Here is a 22,233-nt window from a genome sequence, read left to right on the forward strand (position 1 = left end):
CAATTACCGCCAATTCAATAAGATGCAAAATTATGCATAAAAAATATAGCCAATCCATGTACATCTAAGAATAATTTCATCAGCAATATAATTAACTTAAACTCAAATGGATTCAAATACGTAGATAAGACTAAAAATTTGTTCAATTAACGTAAATATAAAAATATAATAGTTCGAAAAATACAATTATCGCGAATTCATCTAAATCCATAAACAGCAATCGAAAGATATGAAAAAATTAAGCATCAGTAAATCCATAAAAATCAGATAATCGATTTAAATTATGTTTAAACTATTTTTTTAATGGATTATGAAAGAAATGTACTAGTTTTCAATCCACTTTCTAAATATAAATCATTAACCAATCTAAATATATATATATATGTGCGTGCGTGTGTGCGTGCGTGCGTGTGTGTGTGTCAATTTAATAAAACGTACAAATTTTGCAAAATCAATAAAATACATTACAATTTTAACATCAATATTATTGAAATATTATATGTACGTACCTTTCGTTTGCTGCTGCTAATTACATTTATAATGCTCAATAATCTGCAACATTATACACAAGACACAAAAGCGTTATAATAAATAAAATGTGTATTGAACGAAGCACAACGAGAATACGAGTTATTGTACGCAGCAACGTGCTGCAAGACTAACGTATATTTTCGTCCTGAATCATAACGTCCCTTCATCATAGATCAAAGAAATCTCATAGATGGCCCTCTTCCTTCTCAGAAATTATACCAAAAGTACACATTCCATTAGGTGTCAGGGCAGTTTGAATTAAAAAGCAAGGTTAATGTCATATTTATACCGAAATATCCGAAATTTTAACTATTTTCTGTTTTTTTAATTGGCCAGTGGTTATTATACGTAAAAAAAAATTAACAAGGTGGATTCTTTAAGATTAAGGTCTCAGCTAACACCTCTATATGGTGAAATTATAAAAAAAAAGTTTTTTTTAAAGTTATACCAAATTATTTACACTTCAATTTTCAGACTTTTTAAGCTAAAATCAATTTTGTTTCGGTTTTTTCTAAAAACAGAGCACAAAAGATGTCATAATCGAAAAACAAATTATACTATCTTAAAGTACACTTTATGAGCTTTAAAATGGTCACCTATAAAGTGTCGATACAATTTCTTAAGCCTTTATTATTAACGATCAGAGTTAGAAACTCAAAGTGGAAATATGCATTTTTCAAAAATTAACTAACTTTGAAGGCGTGGTTTTTGTAAAATAAATTTTTCGAAGTTTTTTGCCAAAACACGTATTTTAGGTAATCCCTTAAAATATAACATCCGTGTATTTATTTATTTTTTTGCTTATTTTGTTCAAATTTCGTCGATTTTTATGAAATTATCAAAAATTCGTGAAACGTGTTACTTCAAGATGACGTATAAAATATTTAAAATTCTCAAAAAATATTTAAACACATGTACTATTTTGTAAAAATGATCCTTTTTAACATCCAATTAGTTTCATGTCAATTGCTTTTATCAATTAAAAGTTACAGCCACTTCTAGCGCGGCGCGCACATTCGCGCGAGCCCACTTTCAGCGTAGCGGGTGGCTGACGCAGCGGCAATTGGAGCGCTAGTTAACAAATTCCTGTACACTCAATTTCCATTAAAAAAACAAGTGTCATATATATTTCTTATGTGAAATTTCCCGTTCTTTCGAATGGCATCATTCAGTTTTTTGATAAAAATTGAATTTAAAAAGTTATTTGCAAAAAACTGCATTTTTGCACATTCATTGTTAAATAAAAAATTTATCACAACTTTTCACGCGGACACATTTTGATATATTGTTCTACACACGTTTCTAAATACGATCCAAAAGGAATCATGGATCGGAGAATTTTTCCGAAGTCAAAATCTAATTTGACTCCCCTAATAGGTTACCGCAATGGATGGGGAGAGCTCATGGTGGTCTTACTTTTTGAATGACACAAATTCTCATGGGTCACGACTGCTTTCAGTCGTACCTATATGAGATTGATAAGGATGGGTCTCCGATTTGCGTCCATTGTGATGTGGACGGAAACATAGCGATGCATACCCTCTTGCACTGCCCTTCATGAGAGGTGCAGAGAGTGGAATTATTTATGGCTCTTGGTCCGGAGAGGACATACTCGGTAGTCGTGGGATCTCCGTAAAATTGGATGACCTTCGCAAATTTTTGCGAGATCGTCATGAAGTGTAAGGAGGCGGAGGAACGGACCTGACAACGTCAAGCTCGGCTGCGGACACTTCCTGCTCAATTGTTTTGGATTCGGTATTTGATTGAAGTGTATATATGTATGTATATATGTATATTCGCGTTAGCATATAAGTTAAGTTATATTTATTGTAGTGTTCCGTCTTCTAATGAGGTAGGGGTTGTCGAGCCCATGACTTTGGGGGTTGCCTTGAAGAAATACCGGTTTGGTGATCCCGGGACGACTTCCTGATAGGTCTGGCGGCAATTGCTTAGAAGGGAGATGTGCCTACCAGGTAGGCGATGTGATTGATATCGATGGTAATGCAATCATATTGAAGTCTGTACATCCCTGGGCTCTGGGTGTCTTCCTGTCATCCGTTGACTTCTTTCTTAGACAGACTACCGGATGGTTAGGCTCGTGAAAATTTTTTCTTCCTACACAAGAAAGGCTAGTACAACTCAAATATACAGTGTTGTCAACGTTGAAGAATTACAAAATTACATATTATGGACAAAAAATCCGAGCGCCAAGGTCTGCGCGTAAGAGTAAATACCTTTAATATCATTGTGTCGAGGATTTCAAAGGTTGTTCCGACTTGTGCTAGGTTAGCATAACAGGATAGCGGCCATGTGGGGCTGCCTCCTGCTCAACCTTGGCGGTTCAGGCATTTGTATGCGGATACAGTGCAGTCGGTGTCTTTTTATGGGACATCAATGTGGGCACGGCAAATAATCGTTAGCAAGTGCATTAAGCGCCTTGTACTCCGCAGAAACTTACTGTGCGAATATCCCGGGCCTACCGTACTGTATCGCACGCGGTAGCCATAGCTCTGGCGGGACTGCCCCTGTTAGATCTCTTCATTTGTGGGCACGCCAAAATTTACTGGCGTGTCCGCGAAATACGTAGGGGAGGGGAGTCCTTACCCGAGGGCTATGGACATCACTCGAGGAGAAGGAGTATATAGTCGGGTCTGGGAGAAACGATTCCTGGATCTGAACTCCTCCGCGAGACCATTACGGCCGTCCAACCCTGTCTCAAACAGTGGATGGCACAACGTCCTTCCATTTGGTGCAGATACTCTCCAGACATGATTGTTTCGAGGAGTATCTGCACCGGATAGGACGTGAGATGGCACCTGTGTGCCATCATTGTTATGAGCTGGCGCCCCATACTCTCGGGCACTGCAAAGCCTGGGAGACGGAGCACCGAGTTCTAACTGATAGAGTAGAGGAGGACTTGTCCCTCTCGATCGTTGTGAGTAAGATGGTCGAGAGGGACGAATATTGGGAGGCGGTCTCCTCCTTCTGTTCAGCAGTAATTAGACGAAAGGAGGAGGCTGAGAGAATAAGACAGAGATGCTTCTTCTCAAAGAGAGGGCGGGGGAATGCTCGGGCTCCGATTCAGAAAGCGAAGCGCCCCCTCGCCCGCCTGAGATAGAGAGATGGAGGGATCGTGTCTAAGCATTAAAGCCTTCCCTCAATATCCCTCCGTCTCTCTAGGATGGGAGAGTGATCTTGATTAATCTCCCGCCCCAGGCGGGCTACAAGATGGCGATGAGTTAGGAGTGTGTTAACGCCACAGTGGAGTGCGGGGTGGTTGGCAGAATGCTGGTCGGTGACACCAAGCCACTCCCTCACGATCACTGTAGTCGTCTATGGTGGAGTTTTTAGTGGATAGATCGCGGGCTTGGCATCCCTTTTTGGGGAGATATAAATTCGCGGAATCCCACACTACCCCCGGGTTTCGCCATTCCCGGGGGTGCCTTTTCTCCCCTCCCTCGCCATGGTGAGATAATCGCTTCAGAGATCATCGCTCCATGGAGAAGTTTACGAAGATTTCTTCCAAACTAAAAATAAAAAAGGCTAGTACAACTCAAATATGCAATTTTATGGTATTTGAATATAGTGATACGCATGTAAGCGTCATTTTTATTCGGAATTATCAAAAATTATTTTGTTATCATAACTTCTATTGTTGTCATTATTTAAAGGTATCACTTTGGCACAATATTAACACAATTTAGTACAACCTGCATAATCATGAAAATTGAAAAAATCGCAAAGTGGGGGCTTGCTTAAAAATCGTTTTTAAAAATTTTCTAACGTATTTTTCATATTTTGACTTTAATATTCGGGCACAATGTAGCACAAACTTAGTACAATGCAGCACAATTCTCAAAATATGTTAATTCCAAAAATGGTGGGCTAACTTCTTGCAGGCCAAAAATATTATATACACTATGACGTGACGTGTTCCGTCAGTCACCGGTGGCGTCTTGGGTTCTTCCACTATTTAGAAGGCGGACGCACATGCGTGCTCCTTTTAGCATTATTTTGTTTATTTGTACGTCCCGCAGATTTCCTGCGTCGGGTTTTTGTCGTTCTTTCGTGCGCTATTGTGCTGCGAGTTTTACGGTTTTACGAATAATTGGCGACTCTCTTTACGACCTTGTGAATTACGCGCCGTCTCACCGGACCACAGAGAAAGAAGGAAGACGGCAAGCATTCGAAATTCAGAAGCGGGACGTCGGAGGAAGGATTGGTGATGTCGCTCCATATTTTCATACTTGTCGTTTTATTTCGAAACCTGTCGCTCCATTGCATAAAATTACAGGCACACCTGACAAAGGGATTGCGGGATGATCCCGATTGACCACGGCTCGATTGGACACCATCAATCACAGCGACCGGTGCTTAGGAGCTTTGTAGTCTCAAGCACTGTGAGTGGCTCGTGTCCAATTGAGCCGTGTCCAACTGGGTGCCACCCGAGATTGCGAGGGCAGCAATCGGGGATGGCCACTCTACGCCCAAGTGTCGGCGAGAGACCCCTATGACGGAGTTCATGGAGACCTCCCTTGTGAGGTTGCAACCAAGGTTGGGAAAGAAGACACCGACTATGGGGACGCCGCCTCCGAAATGCGAGTCTCCAGCACAAAGAAAATCTGAGAGTCTCTTAAACGGCTGTAGAAACCCTACGGTCCAGTCAAATTTCGCGCACCAGAACGCAGGATACACTGGCGACAAGACTCACGCTATTCACAGAGCCGCGGGGCCACGCGCCAATTAGGCGTGACTAGGCTCCCTCGTGGGAAATAGCGATCACTACGTGCCCCCGGAAGGATCAGCGCTCAGCATTTGTGTTGTGGCAAGTGAAGTGAGAGCTACGGAAAGGGACTCTCAAGACGAGGAAAAATCTATCGCACCGAGACCGATGAGGAACATTATCGGAGTGAGACGGACGTCATTGAACCGTAAAGTCGCCAATTTCCTTGTCAGAGAGGAGCGCGTGTTATTGTCGTTGCCCACACAGCAAAATAAATATGTGAAATCTCGTCAAGATATCGTGCTGGGATATTGCAATCTCAAAGATATTCAGTAGACATCTGGACTATATGGCAGATGTAATCAGTATATCAATAGGATATACTAATGTCCGCACCAAAGAAGGACTAAGATATCTCAAATTTAAGCGAAATATATTTTTACGTTATTCCTGAGATATCCGTGATTATTGTTGCTTATAGTAAAATCTGAAATGTTATCGTAGGTATATTATAAAGATATATTAGAGGTAATTATAGTATCTAGCCGGGATATATTTGGGAGAATATTTTTTATAATTATATAATGATGGCTTAATTTACACTGATTATACAGACATATTATGGTAGTATGTAATCTCGAAGGTTTCTGGCATGCTAAAACCAAATCCATAGCCCAAATTGCACCATTACGTCAGGTTTCTAAAATATTCTAACCTTAAAATTCCAAAAAGGCGTTTAATGTAGAACCAGCTTTATTTGGCTGTTCAGAAATGTACGTGTAAGCATACCTTTAAATTATAAAACCTAATTATGAATACCTTAGAACATATACTACTGGAAGGACCATAGGCCCATAATCCCATTCTTTCGGCTGAAGCCGAGGAGATTGACAAAGAGATAGAATGTGCATGTGCTCAGACCATTCGCACGGGGTCTGCGGGATGAAGAGAAAAGGCGACAAGCATGCGCATTACAATATAGGATCACGCATTCTATCTCCATCCTTGTCAATCTTCTCTGCATTCTACCTCCATCCTTGCTAATCTTCTCGGCTTCAACTTTTCGAGCCTATGCTCTTTCCAGTAGTATATGTTCTAAGATGAATACCACCTGAAGAGATAATTTCCTTAATTATGCCCTTATATATGTACGTACATTATAATTACATGCTATTCTATAAGTTTTATATATAAACATATATTGTACAAATTGACTTTGTTCGGGGTAAGATATCTCCTGAATATCTTATACAGAAAATGTATTCATGATATAGTCATTATAATATACTGATGATATTCTAAAGATATTGAGATATATTTCGTATATATCCGCGATGATTTTAGTATATCCCATAGATCTCCATTGCTGTGTGGGTGTCGGTTCCCGTTGGTAAGACGCATGCAAAGTTGCAATTGCGTCCGATTTCTCGCGTTAATGGTGTTTAAGCGCGCCGCGATACGATATTCTCGGGATAATAACTTTCCGCGTCCGCCTAAGCCACAGCCTGGTTATTTCCGTTAAGTATTGTCGCATAATAATTTGTCTTGCTTGTATCGGAAACTCTGTATCGTCTGTGTGTTCTTTATCTCTTTTCGACATTCTGTAAGACGATTTGAAATCCTCGCGGACGAGCACGAGGTTACGCCGTGTTTATGGTAACGCCGTAACCGTTTTCCTACCTCGGCTGTCGAAGAGCCGAACTATTGTTCGTGCGATTTTACTAGAATTATTCTTACGTGGTGTGAGCTCGTGTCGTTGAAAATGGGCGTAATTACTACGCATTATTGAGAGCGTACCAGGAAACGTACGAGGCGAGTGTAACGCATTTCTATCGCACGATCTTGTCGAGCGTGTACAAATGAGAGTCAGAGATGAACAGAATATATTCGTTACTTTTTTATCACTATTAATTACTGTGTCATTTATTACAGTCGCCCTATTCGTTCCTCCAAACAATCCTCTGTACTCGATCACGAACCGCCTCCTCTGCCATTTCCGAGACTGAGCTGCCGGTTGAGAGAGCCGTCGACGTTCGCAGTTGAGTAGAGTATCGCGTGGAAAATACCTGATTAATTTCGAGTAAGAGTGGCATTCACTCGTGCCTGGAGCCCAATTATCAGTTTCGACATCTTATGCTGCGTAGTGGTCGGACAAGGAAGAATTTTCAGTTTCTTCTAAGACCGGTCGAATTCTCAGTTTGAAAATATCGGAGATTATAGAGTATTAACTGCGACAAAGTTGCGCCATGCTCGTGAGTGCGGTGCAACACATAACTCAAATAATAGACAACATAAAAATATGACTAAAGTAGGCTAGTGAGAGTCTAGCAACGATGAACGGCGCAATGTTAGGTGAAAACTATACTTAGATGTTATATTAAAGTATTCTATATTTGTTTGTACGTTTCGACTCTCTTTGGAGTTATCCTCAGCAATAATGTTACAAGTGTGATTAACATACATGTCCACGACGATTAAATCACCCGCAAATTGGCAAGGATGTAGCGATGTTAATCTGATATTTACAGAAAATTCTCATTAGATTGATACATGAGTTCGCAAAATTAGATGAATTACTACCGTAGGACATGAAGCGTGTCGTGAAGCCATGTAATAAATCTTAAAACATCACAAATTATATATAATAAATTTAAATAAAATCACACATCTTCACACTTCCGTATACAATAACGTGTCGCTCAGATGTGAGCTGTTCTCGATATAAGAGGTCACACATTGAAAATAAAAAGGCAAATAATAGATATTTTTTTGATGTGTCAAAAGTGTAAAACTTGTGCTTACAGATTAATACCTACATCATAATTCAAGAATTATTTGAAGTGTAGCCTTTCATGGCTACACTTCAAAGGAGCCACACGATGGTTACTCTAGATTAAAATGACCCGAACCATTTTTGAAGCATTACCAAATCAATAGTATTAGTTCCACTGACTTCAAAAAATTATAGTATCTAATTTCATCTTTTAAGAAAATGGAACAATGGCATTGTAGTAAAAAATTTAATTTTAATACTAAAAAAAATCGTAAAGGTTTTAATTTCAGAAAAATGAGTTTTTTTAACAATTAAAAAAATTATAACTTTAAATTTATAATATTTTCAATGCGGTATTCGCCTAATCCTCTTGAAATGATTTATTCGTATTATTTGGACCCTTAGTGACCATAAAGGATTATTGAGCCTTATGTCTATGATAATCTTTTTTTCACCACATTATAAGCTACATATTATATATGAAAACTGACTTATTTTACTGGAACTCAATTTTCCATACAATTAACGTAAGATCTTTTATCTCTTCACAATTTTTTGTGTGCACTACACATATTTCAATTAAGGTGGTCTTATAGATTCGAAGGTAAAAAAAAAATAATTTTTTGTTCATACATATCGCTAGTAAATCGCTAGTACAACTCTTCGAGAATATGTTCCTAAAATTCTAGATCGAAATTCGAAGTTTTTCAGTATAAATTCAGCGCTTGTATATACGGGTGCATAGCGCGCAGATATAATAAATAATTAAAAAACTTTTTTGTTATACACTCGTCAACAAAATTATCGCATAAGTAAAATAACAAAATTTCGCATAAATTCAAACAAGTGTAACTTTGCGGAAAATGGTCGCATTTAAAAGTTTCTTTTTTTATTTTCAAGGATAAAGTCTGTACTTTACAAAGTTTTCAATGGATTTTAAATCTATCCTTGCCCCTACCTGGCATCTTTTCAAAAATAAGGACAAGTTTTTTTTTTAAGAAATTCGCATAGACGCAGTCTTACGGGGTGGAGTAAATTTTTCTCGTAAATGTCATAGTAACCGTCGTAAAGTATGGACTTTTCTCTTACAAATTAAAAAAAATTAAGCTTTATACGATTTTTTTCGAGGAGATACAATATATCAAACTTATACATTTTATTCAATTACCGCCAGTATTAACATTATCCGATACGCACCAACCACAGGAAGGTTGCTGGTCTGATTTTGCACACGGGCGTGTGCGTATGGGGGGGGGGGGGGGGGAATATTTGCTCTTCAAAATTGTGTATTTTCGCTTCATCTTCGGATGTTGTTTTCTTCAAGGAAATTAATTGCAATTCTGGCGGTATATGTAAGCTAGCATTGTCCTACATCACAATAAAATATCGAGATGCTACTACATCCACCAATGAGCGCGGATTTGAATCTTATTGAAAATGTATGATCGGAAGAAGACTACAAAGATTAGAGGAACAGTCTACAAATCTGCAGCAACTGGAAGCAGCATTGCATTGAATATGATGAAAAATTCCTCAGGCTTCAGTTAGAGCTTGCATGAGTGCACGTTTACAAGAGATCATCCGAAGACGAGGCGGAAATACACAATTTTAAAGAGCAAATATACTCCACATACTTCCAACCCCCCCCGCCTACACACACATAACGCACGCGCAAAATCAGACCAGCAATCTTCCCGTGGTGAGCATCGGGTAATGTTAATGCTGGCGGTAATTGAATAAAATGTATAGGTAAGTTTGATACACTGTATCTCCTCGAAAAAAATCGTATAAAACTTAATGTTTTTAAGTTTTGTAAGAGAAAAGTCCATACTTTACGACGGCTACTATGACATTTAGAGAAAAATTTACTCCACCCTATAGAGAACGTCAAACTACACAAATTTCTTAAAAAAAAAAAACATCTTTATTTTTTAAAAGATGCCAGATAGGGATAAGAATAGATTTAAAATCCGTTGAAAGCTTCGCAAAGAACCATTGAAAAAAAAAAAACTTTTAAATGCGACCATTTTTTGCAGAGTTATGCTTATTTGAATTTATGCGAAATTTTGATGTAAATGTATCTATACGATAATTTTGACGAGTATAGTTCTAAAGTACTTCCAAAGCTATTCAATTTTCATTCTGGAAAATTTTTTTTGTCTCTTATAGTTTCGATATTCGCTTCAAAAGAAAAAAATAATTTTTTTCGAGGAGGTGTTTTACCTCCTAAACCTTAAAATAAGCATAAACAAATAATATAGGTCTAATATCCTTTCATGCTCTATAATATATCCAAAACTCATTAAAATCAGTGAGGATCGGTTCCTTTGTTAGTGGTACGAGAGAGGTCCGAGTAGCTCGTAAAATACTCAAATGCTCAAATTGCTCAAAATTATTTCCAGGTGAGGAGGTTAAAGATTTATCGTATGTTTCTAGAATAACAGATTAGCCTCCGAGCACTGTAAGTGCTCAAAAAATAAATTGAAAACTTAAAACGCATTTTTCTCGAAATCTGTTTTTTGCATTTTCTTCAATTTTTTTTTGTGTATACGATTGAAAAAAAAGTATTTAACCAATCGACTTTTTACAGGGCTCGTTAGTTAATTGATAATAAACCATTCTCGATGAATGGCTAAAAAATTAAATTAAAATCAACGTTAACAATTTTTTTTGCATAAAGAAGCAACTGGTACCTGAAGATCGTAACTTTTTTTCAAAGTCACACAAAATTTTAATTTATATATTTAAAAAAATTGTTTAGGTTCATGTAGGATGAAAAACTATAGCAATTACAAATATTTCTTAATTTTTTGTTTTCAACAAAAATTAGAGCCGCTAGGATGTACACATAACGTAGTAGCGAGGCGCCAAACTAAATGTTTATATTTTTATTATTTATAATACTCTTTTTTTAAACATAAAAATTTGTACGTACTCTACAATGGTTATATTAAAACGTGCAAAAAGTTTCAAAACGATAAATATTAGTCTTTCTTTTGAAAAAATTTACGAAAAATCACTATTTTTTTCGGTTTTTTAATGTATAAGACTTCCTCAAGTATTTGTAATATTTTAAAAAAATCTAAGCGAAATCTAAGTGAAAAAAAATCTAAGCAATAGGTATATTTCGCGTTGCACAAGCTCGTATACAGCTACGTTGGTCTTGTGTATTGGCGTTTCGGCATAAATCAAATTAGCGGACACACTAATACACTTGCGTAAAATCTGGTTACACTGGATTGCCGCGCCAGGAAAAATCTCGCTCCTAACAGATGGCGCAACGGATCCGTGACTTTCGCTTACCGCGGCTTGGTGATGATCTCTCTGCAGCTCAGACGCGAAACTTTTCAGTGGGAAGAAGTAATAGTTGTACATCGGTTTAACCGGTAGCTGCGGATGACCGGCCTCGGACGGCGTGTTGCCGTTGCCGCCCGCGGCATTGAGAGCATGCATCAACGACGCTACGCTGATTGCTGACCCTTTTTCCAAGGCCTTTTTGTATAACGCGGCCAATTCCGCTCGTGTAAACGCCAACGGCTCCGGTTGTTTCATCTTCGGGTGACTAGTCATAGCGGTGGAGTCGCGTACCTGGAAAATTTGCAAATATCAGTCGCCTGCCTGAGAGACATTCAGATTAAAGAAGAAATTGGACAAATTAACGTTTAAACAATTAAAATAAATAGTCAGAGATAGAAGAGATAATTATGAATAATTATCATTTTCAGGTTACTAGAAAGGAACAATTAAAGTCGAAAAAACATTGAAATTAAAGAGATCTGCTTTTAGAAAATAGAAATAAATGTTGAGGAATATTAGGTTAGGAAAAAAATCTTTTTGCAAGTTGGAAAGACTTTTTTAGCAATATTTTTAATAAATTTTAATAAAATTAGCTGTACTTTTAATTGCGATACGATGATTTTTAACGGAATTACGAGCAATAAAGTGAGAATGTTCCTTTTTACTTAATTTGCAAGTAATTCAGATACAAAAAATCGTATGAATATTTAAAAAAAACGATTTTGTAGAGGGAAAGCTTCAAGCTTTCACAATAGATAGTCGAAAATTTGCACAAATATTTTTTGGGAACATTGCAGATCTATAAAGTGAAAAGAAAATTTTTCATTCTTTTTTAGCTCGTAGTTTTCTATATGTGAAAATTACAAAATTTACATAAATTAAAAAAGTACAGTAACCATTCGAAACTAGAGATTTCAAGATTTAAAACCCTTTTCATAAATTTAAATTTTGATTATTTTTAACAAAGATATTGATGGAGAAATGTCTTTTTACCAACTTGTAAAGGGACTTTTTCCCTAACCTAATAAAAATATAGCAAAGAATTATCAAGCTTTTGAATTATCAAAGATTAATAACAAAATTAAAAAAGTGTTTAAAAATTATGAAATTGATATTTTAAAAAGTTAAAAATAAATAGAAAAAGATAGAAAAGACAATTATAATGTTCAAGTTTTCAGATTACTAATGATCAACAATTTAGGGAAAAAACTTCAATTAAAAAAAATCGATTTTTTAAGTATTATAATAATTAAAGAAAGATAGAAAAATGGCAAAGGATTATCAAATTTTTAGGTTACCAAAGAAATAATTCAACAGAGAGTGAGATTAGAAAAGATGATAATTTGAAAAATAATAATAAATATAATAATAATAAATATAATAATAAATATAAAAAAAGAAATACAAAGAAATAATTATCACGTTTTCAATCTACCAAAGGTTTAAAGTGCATTTACAAGATAAATCTCTATGAGAATTTCTTCTAATTTATTCTTTTTATTTCTTTGTAAGTTAGATTCGTTCAAGGTAGATTTACGTACTGCATAATGCTGTATAATGCTGCCCCCGGGTTCGATAGGCACATCCGCAATCGCCTTTTCCACGCCTTGATGGACATTGTTGATACTGACCTTGCGATGCCTGTTGTAATCATGATAGTTCTGCTGATAGCCTAAGTTCATCGACGACGACAATCGATCGTACATCGTTAGACTATTAGAAGGCACATTTAATTCCTGGAGGTCAATCATCGCCTTCTGAAGATATTCGCCGCTCGATTCAGCGACGCAAGAGCGTGCGTTGATAATGATCAGTGAGATTAATATAGCGAGCCGCGTTGCTCGCGATCTCCGTGATAAATTCATGCCGAATCGCTTTTATGGAGTCTTTTCATCTATCAAAAAAAATCGTCTGATTTGTTAATACGTTGTGTTTGTTATTTCTTTTACATTTCTTTTACTTTATTTCACTTTATTATATTTCTTACATGTACACTTACAATGAAGCATTTAAAATGTATAAATTTATATCATATATCTTATAATAGAAGACCTGACTTTGATCGAATTCGATGAAATTTGATAAGATTAGTGAATTTCTGCAAATATAGTGCAGATGACCTTATTTAGAAACCGACGATTAATCGTTTCTAAAATATTCTCTCTATTTGAAAAAGTTCATGTTAACATCGAAAGTCTCGAATTTCTCGAAGTATATTATTGTCTCTTTTCCGCGATGCTGATTGGTTCTCTCTATGCGCTTACTTCGTGAACGGTTGTCATTGCATTGATAACTGTTTACGTCACGAAATAAGCGCATTGACAAAAAAAAAGGTTATAATATAGTGGAGTTACAGTGAAGTTTAATAATGTCAAATGCTAAATAGCGTGCGCGTAGCGCACGCTTGTTTTGTACTAGTTAAAGGAAAAAATCCAAAAATGGCTGAAATTAGTTTAGAGCCGATACCTAAAAATTTTATATGTCAAACAAATTGAAACATAAATATATATGTATATATGACAATTTAAATGTATCTGATCATACAAAAATATAAAATCAAAAATGCAATATTTATTTTTAGTTCTTTCTAAATATTGTACATCCTAAAATGCACATTATTTGAATTACTTATATCAATAATATCATACAATTTTATCTGTATTTCCTGTGTCGCTGTAAAAGTTATTTTTCTCTTTTGTATACTTTAAGAAACAGTGTCCTTTATGTGTTGATTTAGGATTAATTTTGACCATGTTTAGACTTCCTTTTTTAATATTGCAAACGACTTAACTGTCTGCCCTAAATAGAAGTATCATTAAGAGTATCATTAAATTTGGAATAATTTAGTCTATATAATTCTGCCAATTAAGTTTCATCGAAATTGTCGCAAAGACCAGTTTACAGTCTTCCCTTGTTAGCATCTAACACTTTTTTAAAAAATAATTAATTGTTTAAAATATTTTATTTAATAAAACTGTTGTAAATCCTTTCGTGTTTGGTGGGACATGTATGAGGCATTTCACGTCAAATTGGACACCTTTAAAAAATCGTCATTTTTAATTTTTTTTTAAATTTGCTGACATATTCTACAGATAAAAATATAAGATACGTGTGTCGCGAATAAAATTTGAGATTTTTTTGGTAAAGTTATTCACGCTTGTAAGTTGAAGAAATTCATAAAAAACGTCGCTCAAGCGAACATTTAAATTATTATATCGTTGAAATCATTAGTTGTACAAAAAAATGCAAGAGACCAATTTTAAAGATCTTATATTGTTCTATGGATGAGTTATTTTTAATTTATCATTTTCAGATAAACAAATAATTTTCCATTTATTTACAACTTTTAACATTTTTCATCATCGATTCATCAATTAAAAAATTTTGTAAAAATATTATTATATTTTCACTTCAATTATTTATTGTATATATATATAGTATACACAAATAGTAAGGCACCAGCAATACTGCTGCTACTACGCCCCTTAGTAAACTATTCGACTAAAGAAATACAGAGGTACAGAAATACGTAACTGATTAGCGCATAACATACAAATATTCCTATAACTAATAAAAAATAATTTCAAATGTGTAAATATGTGAACCATACATGGAGAAATACAGAGCGCAAAATACAGCAAAATTTACAAGAGAAATAATACGAGAGAAATAATAGTCTTACAAAGTCGATATAAATTTTGCAGCAGCTGAACGAAACGAATGAAGCGAGGGGGATGAACAGATAAAAGAGGGTAACGCATTATAGAATTTTGTGATAGTATAAGAAAAAGCAGCCTTAAATTTGGATGTACGATGCCTGGGAAAGGATAAGGAATCATGACAACGAGTGACAGGAGTATTTTCAGCATGGAGAGCAGAATTTAAATTCAAAAGACTGCGGAGGTATCGAGGAATGTCTGAGCGCAAGAGACGAAATACAAGACAGCACAAGTGGAGGACAAAACGTTGATGAACTTTTAGCCAGCCGGAACGCAAAAAACTAGGGGATATATGATCGTATTTACGAACGTTGTACGAGAAACGAAGGCATGAATTCTGCATACGCTAAATACGGGTAAGGAGTTTATGAGACAGAGCCGGAATGTATATCACATCAGCGTAGTCAAATAAGGAGATTACAAGCATTTGGAATACAAGGAGCTTCTGTGAAGTTGAGAGGATATGCCGGAAAGGGTACAATAGACGAAGACGTAAGAAGGCTGCTCGACACTTCACCAGAACATGCTCGCCAAAAGACCAGGAGGAGTCAAAATGCACACCAAGTATTTTAATGGATGAAGAGCGAAAAATTTGCGATTGGTTGAGGAAAATATTAAAAGAGGAGAGATGGGATAGTAAGTAGGGTGATCCTGCCACAATCAACGAGGACTTAGAGGAGTTAAGATAAAGTGCATTTGAGGAGGCCCATTCAGCAATCAAGCAGAGATCCTGATTTATGTCGGTTACAGTGGTAGAAGCATTAGCTAGTTGAAAAGAATGTAGAAGAACAACATCATCAGCATACATGAACAATTCAGATTTAAGCAGGACAGAGGCGAGGTCAGCTGTGAAAAGAGTGAAAAGCAGAGGACCAAGAATGGAACCTTGTGGAACACCAGATGGAATCTTATGATAGCGGGAAAAGGAAGGAGAAGGATTATAAAGAAGGACACATTGAGAGCGATTTATAAGGAAAGAGCATAGAAAGGATAATGAGCAGCTAGAGAGACCAACAGCGGAAAGTTTCAGGAGAAGCAACTCATGATTGACCGTGTCAAATGCCCTTGAAAACTTGAGGGCGATAATGGACGTTAATTTTCCCGAATCGAAACTACTCAACACCGTATTTGACAAGTGTAGTAACTCAGTAGTGGTGCCGTGAGAATTGCGAAAACCAGACTGACAATCAGGAATTGCATTGGATTTCCTGAGGAAATCATTTAGCTGGTTAAAAAAAACATACACGTTCCAGTAACTTAGACATAAAAGGAGGGATAGATATAGGACGAAAGGAGGAGGGGGAAGAGGGGTTATTGGTTTTAGGGATAGGAATCACCACTGATTTCTTCCAGGCTGTGGGGAAAGTATTAGAGGACAATGAATAATTAAGTACATGTAGTAAAGGAGCAAGACATTGTGGAAGACATAGAAGGAGCATATGACCAGATATGTCGTAGGGACCAGCGGAAGTAAGTTTCATATGTTTTAAGATATTATAGAGACAAGTACCAGTAATAGGAGTGAAAGAAAATTATGAAGTAATCCTGAAAATTACAAAATGGAACTCGAATGGAAAATTGAAAATAACCCATCCATAGAACAATTTAAGATCTTTAAAATTTGTCTCTTGCATTTTTTTATACGACTAATGGTTTCGACGATATATGTATAATAATTTGAATGTTCGCATGAGCGACGTTGTTCATGAATTTCTGCAACTTACAAGCGTAAATAACTTCACAAAAAAAATCTCAAACTTATTTTGCGAAACATGGTCTCATATTTTTATCTGTAGAATATGTCAGCAAATTAAAAAAAAAATTAAAAATGACGATATTTCAGAGCCCGATTTGACGTGGAATGCCTCATATGTATGTCATGGTTCTTTAAAAAATATCTTCCACAAAAATAAAAATAGTTACTTCTTTCTGGGCTTATTTTAAAGATAAAGCATAGGACTCTTAACAAAAAAATCAATACCCTGATAAGTTTCACTCTTTGATCTGCACACTTCGTCAAATATTCATAAAATGGGATAAAGGTGAAAAATATATTTTCCACAAAAGTTAAGATAGCGAATTCTTTCTGCGCTCATTTTGAAGGACAATAAGTGTTATATACAAATAAATCGCTATTTAATTTCAAATTACGGATTCAATGACAGACCAAAATAATAAATTTTGTTGTATTCACATGTAAGTTGTAGGTTTTGAGGTCGTTAACCGAATCGTTGACGAATTTGCAGTAAAAAATCCAACATTTAAAATGATGGATCCCACTTGGCAAATTAAATTTTGTTAGATTTCAGTGAAACTCGAGACACTAATTTAAAGTCGAAATTTTTTAATTCAAGATGTCAGATCTAATGCAGCTGAGAAAATGTAAATGAAAAAGGTTGAATCAGTTCTGTTTACATTTCATGGGAATTTCTTGAAGCATGGAACAGAGGATGTGGGAAATAAAATTTCATTTAAATTGAAAAAAATTGTACATTTTGGTCCGCCATTGGATCTGCCATTAAAAATTTTTTTATTTTAATCATAGATTCATAATCAGTGACCTTTAAAACTTTTATTAGGTAAGTAAGATGTGAATTAAATGCTAATTATTCCTAGGAAAAGTCAGGTTGAAAGAGTTAAAACACTTTTTTTTTAATTCTTTTCAAATTTGAGACAAAAATGTTAAGTACACTAAAAAAAAATATAGTTAATTTTAATAAATATTTAGTTCAATACTGTCAACTAAACATTTACTTACACTAAATAAATATTTGTTCAGTAAAAAAAATGATTGTTAAATCAAATTAACATGTCTTGTATCAAATAATTATATCTTTATATTTAATAAATATTTAGTTCAATACTGTCAACTAAACATTTACTTACACTAAATAAATATTTGTTCAGTAAAAAAAATGATTGTTAAATCAAATTAACATTTCTTGTATCAAATAATTATATCTTTATATTTAATAAATATTTAGTTGGCAGTATTCAAATAAATATTTATTAAAACTGACTATATTTTTTTCAGTGTATACATAGTATATGTGTATATCTGTAAATTCATGTTCTTATGAATAATTTTAATAGAATAATTAAAAATTAATTGATAATTAATAATTGATTATTTAATTTCAATTAAAAGTATTGTGTATTTACATATAATAAGTGGCTTTCTTACGTCTTTATTATATAATGTTCTAATCTCCGCGATATCGATATCGTCGTAGCCGTAATACATTTTCACTTCCGGAAGTCACTTGTGCTTTACAAATTACATGTATATTTCACAAAATATAAAAATAAGAGATATCTATCAATATCAAGTATCATTTCTTTGATTTCTGAACGATGCAGAGATTAAAGAAAACCGAATGTGATGTAGGAAATCGGATGATCGTACGAGTTATTGCATTACGTGAAATGACAAGTGTTGCATCATTTTGAAATTAACATCGCTTTTAATTAAGATGAAATAATATTCACAGTCACGCATGCAGGAGGATCAGGTTTCTCCTGCGAGAGAAAGAAAAACAGGAAAAATGAATATAAGCAGCACATCATCAACGAAATCAATTTACAATTTATTTACACGAAAGGAAGATTTTCCGTTGCGGCCCGCTCCGGCACGCGGATATATGTGCAACCGTCCACGATAATCAAAGAGTCAAATAAATTGACCTGTGCATCGCTCTTGAAATTGCACGCACGGATGTATCGCGGCGGACGTACGTCGCAGCCGAAAAACTTGTGCGTACTCGATCGAGGTGAATCGTCGCACTCGTTCGCGAAGATACTATCGCGAACGCACTGAATTAACTTCCTTCACCGGTACATATCCCCTTCCCTCATCTATATGTTTGAATCCTCGAGAATGAACACTGGACTATTAAACACTTCCGGCTACTAAATATACAATTCGGTCAGAATAAATGGATAAAATCAATCTAGTATAATAAAAAATAATCGGTTCAACCAATTATAAAATTAAAAATCAAAACTGAAACTATATACGTTCGTATTAATCTTGAATCGAATTTTATACAATAGTCGGTCTTTAAAATTCCATTAGAGAAGACCGAGGCTAATAAGTAAACTTTTTAGTTTTGAATTTTTACAGAAAACTTAAAAGCTTATCCAAAAAACAAATTCTCTATCAGTTACTACATACGTTTGACTATCTAATATTTTAATATTAAGCATTCGAATCAGACGATTGCGTCGCTCACAATCAATGGTTGCAAGACAATCGTAAGTAAAAAACTACAAAGTATCATAAAGTACGTAAAAAGAAGATAATCGTGGAACAGTCATTATTTTATTTCGCTTTAAACATTTAAGTTTCTTTACTATACATGTAGAAAAGAAATTATATACTTTAAATTTTGAAAAAATAAAAAATTATTTTGGAAAGAAGGACAATGATTATTTTTTAATTGTTGATTCAGCAAATTACAACGTGTAACTTAGATGTAGACGTAATATTACACGAGTGTCAGGAACGTTATATGTAATATTATTTGTAACGACAAACATAACACGTACTAGTGCATCTCTATAGTAGCAACATATCATTTTTTTAACGTATCATTTCTATTCCTATTATTCTCCAGAAATATACCAATAATATATTACTGTAATGTAATATAAATGTCTTTTTTATATATTTCTATATATATATGTACAAAGTAGATACAAGTAATAAAAATTGACGCTATGGATAGTAAAAAGTGAAAAAAACGTTATGTATGTAACATTCAATTTTGAATTGAACATGAGTAATCTGCAGGGTTACGTTCGGATCAGGGTGACATTATTACATTTATTTGTGTCATTCTGTCTATATTGTTTATTAGATGTTAAAAAAGAATAAAATGATACAAAAAATACTAATAGCATCTCCTAGAATGCATCCCTGATGATTAATAGTTGAATAAATTCAACGTATCTGTAGTATTAAGAGTGTGATTTAGTTTTGAGGGTTTTTTCCCCAAAAACTGATTTATTTAAACAATATATTACGTAAACGTTTAATAACTGTTGTACGATTAATATTTAATTTTCTGGAGCAAGTTCTGAAGTGGATTGTGCTGAATTTTTGTCCAATAATGTTTGCAAATCAGTATTTTTTAATTTTTGTCCTTAACATAGAAATCATCACATTTGAATCGACAAAACCAATATTCACATGTCTTAATTGATCAACATACTAAGTATAAGCATATTCAAGCTTATAACGGTCAGAGCTAGATCTTCTCAATGCCTAAATAATTCACAGTAAATTATCTATATCTTATATATATACAGGGAAGGTTCCGATTGCACACATTGCATGTTGCACACATGCGTCGCTAATTGGCCAATTTAAAAATAAAATATTCTCATTGGTAAAGCAGTGAAAAATTACTAGGCACCAGCTGATATGAATGGAGTGTGCAATTGGGATTGTAGGAAAACGGGATCCTCCCTATGTACATGCATATATATCATATTTTTGTAGTTATTCAAACTGCGCGCCGAAATTTTTCTGGACTTTTATCAAACGCAATTAAACTACTGCAATAATTTCACAAGTTAAATTGAATTGACAAACAAATTCTCAATCTTCGATCCGATATTATATTATAAGGATGTTAATGTGCTGAAAACCTTAAATAAATTTTTGTTGCGAAAAATATTACTTCGGCCGGGACTTGAACCCGGATCTCTTGTATTTCGTACGAGTATCCTAAACCATTAGACCACCGAGGCCTTAGTAATATATTCTTCGCAATAATCAGAATATGTAAGATAACGCTGCTTGCAAGTAGCGTGTATAAACAATAATAAGATTTTATTAAGACCGACATGAAATTAAATACTAAGTATAAGCATATTCAAGCCTACTATATAACGGTCAAAGCTAGATCTTCTCATTGTCTAAATAATTCCAATGAATTATCTATATCTTAATGATATCGGATCGAAGATTGAGAATTTGCTTGTCAATTTAATTTAACTTGTGATATTGCAGTAGTTTAGTTGCGTTTGATAAAAGTCCGAAAAAATTTCGGCGCGCAGTTTGAATAACTACAAAAGTATGGTATATATGCATGTACATATATAGGATATAGATAATTCACTGTGAATTATTTAGGCATTGAGAAGATCTAGCTTTAACCGTTATAGGCTTGAGTATGCTTATACTTAGTATTTAATTTCATGTCGGTCTTAATAAAATCTTATTATTGATGGAGCAACATCACCATAAATTTCTACCAGAATCCTATGACCATTAGCTGTCGTTTTTTTCTGATTAAAAAACAAAAGCAATGTTCTTTAGGAAGCTCCATTTTTTTAAATGGTACAAACACGATGTTTATTGCATCTATTGTTAGTGAACGACTAAATATCATGGAGTAATATTAAAGCATTAAAAAATAATAGCTATGATTGGAATGTCGTCAACAACTGACATTAGTGCCATCTCTTGCAAAACCCTCAAAACTAAATCACAATCTTAATATGTATTTTCTTATATTTATATATCAATTATATAATATTCGCCAAATTGCTAAAAGGTCGCAGTTGTTATATTTATGTTATGTCTACAGACATGTTATTTATTAAAATAATTTATCAAACTTTTTATTACAAAGAAACATTTTAACACGTGTTAGAATTAAGTTTTTAAAAACATGTATAAATTTAGATTTGACTCCATCCGCATCTCAATATTGAAACATACAATAACATTAGTTTATTCCATCAAAATTCTAAGATGAAAAAAAATGCAATTGGTTGTGGATTAATAAGGACTGTTCTAACTAGAAGAATATAAAAAAATTGCAACATGTATATTTAAGTATTGTACCGTTGGTTTATACGGTTGTTCATAAAATCTTCGTGAAAAAGATCGATTTTATATAGTGATCTATAAATTGTATTAATAATTTTAAAAATTTGTAATATTATTTAACATAGAGAATGACTTAATAATAGGTCGAAACGTTTGATTATGATTTATATGTAATTTATAAAAAATTTTAATTATTAGCACATAAGAGCTAGGACCAACGTTTGACTCGTTTGCTCTCAATTTTATACTCGTATATATTTTTGAATTTATCCAGTAGTTCCATAATTATTGGTAATTTATGTTATGTATTTTGAGTTATGTGTGTTAGATTATATTTTTAAATAATTGT

The 22,233-nt window shown here is 34.3% G+C and overlaps 1 protein-coding gene across 2 annotated transcripts in view; it reads right to left on the minus strand.

Moving 5' to 3' along the window:
• Positions 1-18,825, minus strand: part of LOC108758206 (uncharacterized) — a 153,466-nt gene extending 134,641 nt beyond the window's left edge. Inside the window, exons 1-3 of one of the 2 annotated variants that reach the window (XM_018503018.1) lie at positions 18,757-18,825; positions 12,866-13,218; positions 11,331-11,615 (exon numbers count right to left, since the gene is read on the minus strand). In XM_018503018.1, the coding sequence (XP_018358520.1) occupies positions 11,331-11,615; positions 12,866-13,189 (609 nt within the window). In that variant the 5' untranslated portion in view covers positions 13,190-13,218; positions 18,757-18,825. Of the gene's footprint in view, positions 1-11,330; positions 11,616-12,865; positions 13,219-18,227; positions 18,291-18,756 lie in introns of those variants that run through there. The other variant, XM_018503019.1, reaches the window with a different exon arrangement.
• Between the last annotated feature and the right edge of the window lie 3,408 nt (positions 18,826-22,233).

The sequence above is a fragment of the Trachymyrmex cornetzi genome, unplaced genomic scaffold (genome assembly GCF_001594075.2).
Source record: "Trachymyrmex cornetzi isolate Tcor2-1 unplaced genomic scaffold, Tcor1.1 scaffold154, whole genome shotgun sequence".
NCBI classification, from domain to species: Eukaryota; Metazoa; Arthropoda; class Insecta; order Hymenoptera; family Formicidae; genus Trachymyrmex; species Trachymyrmex cornetzi.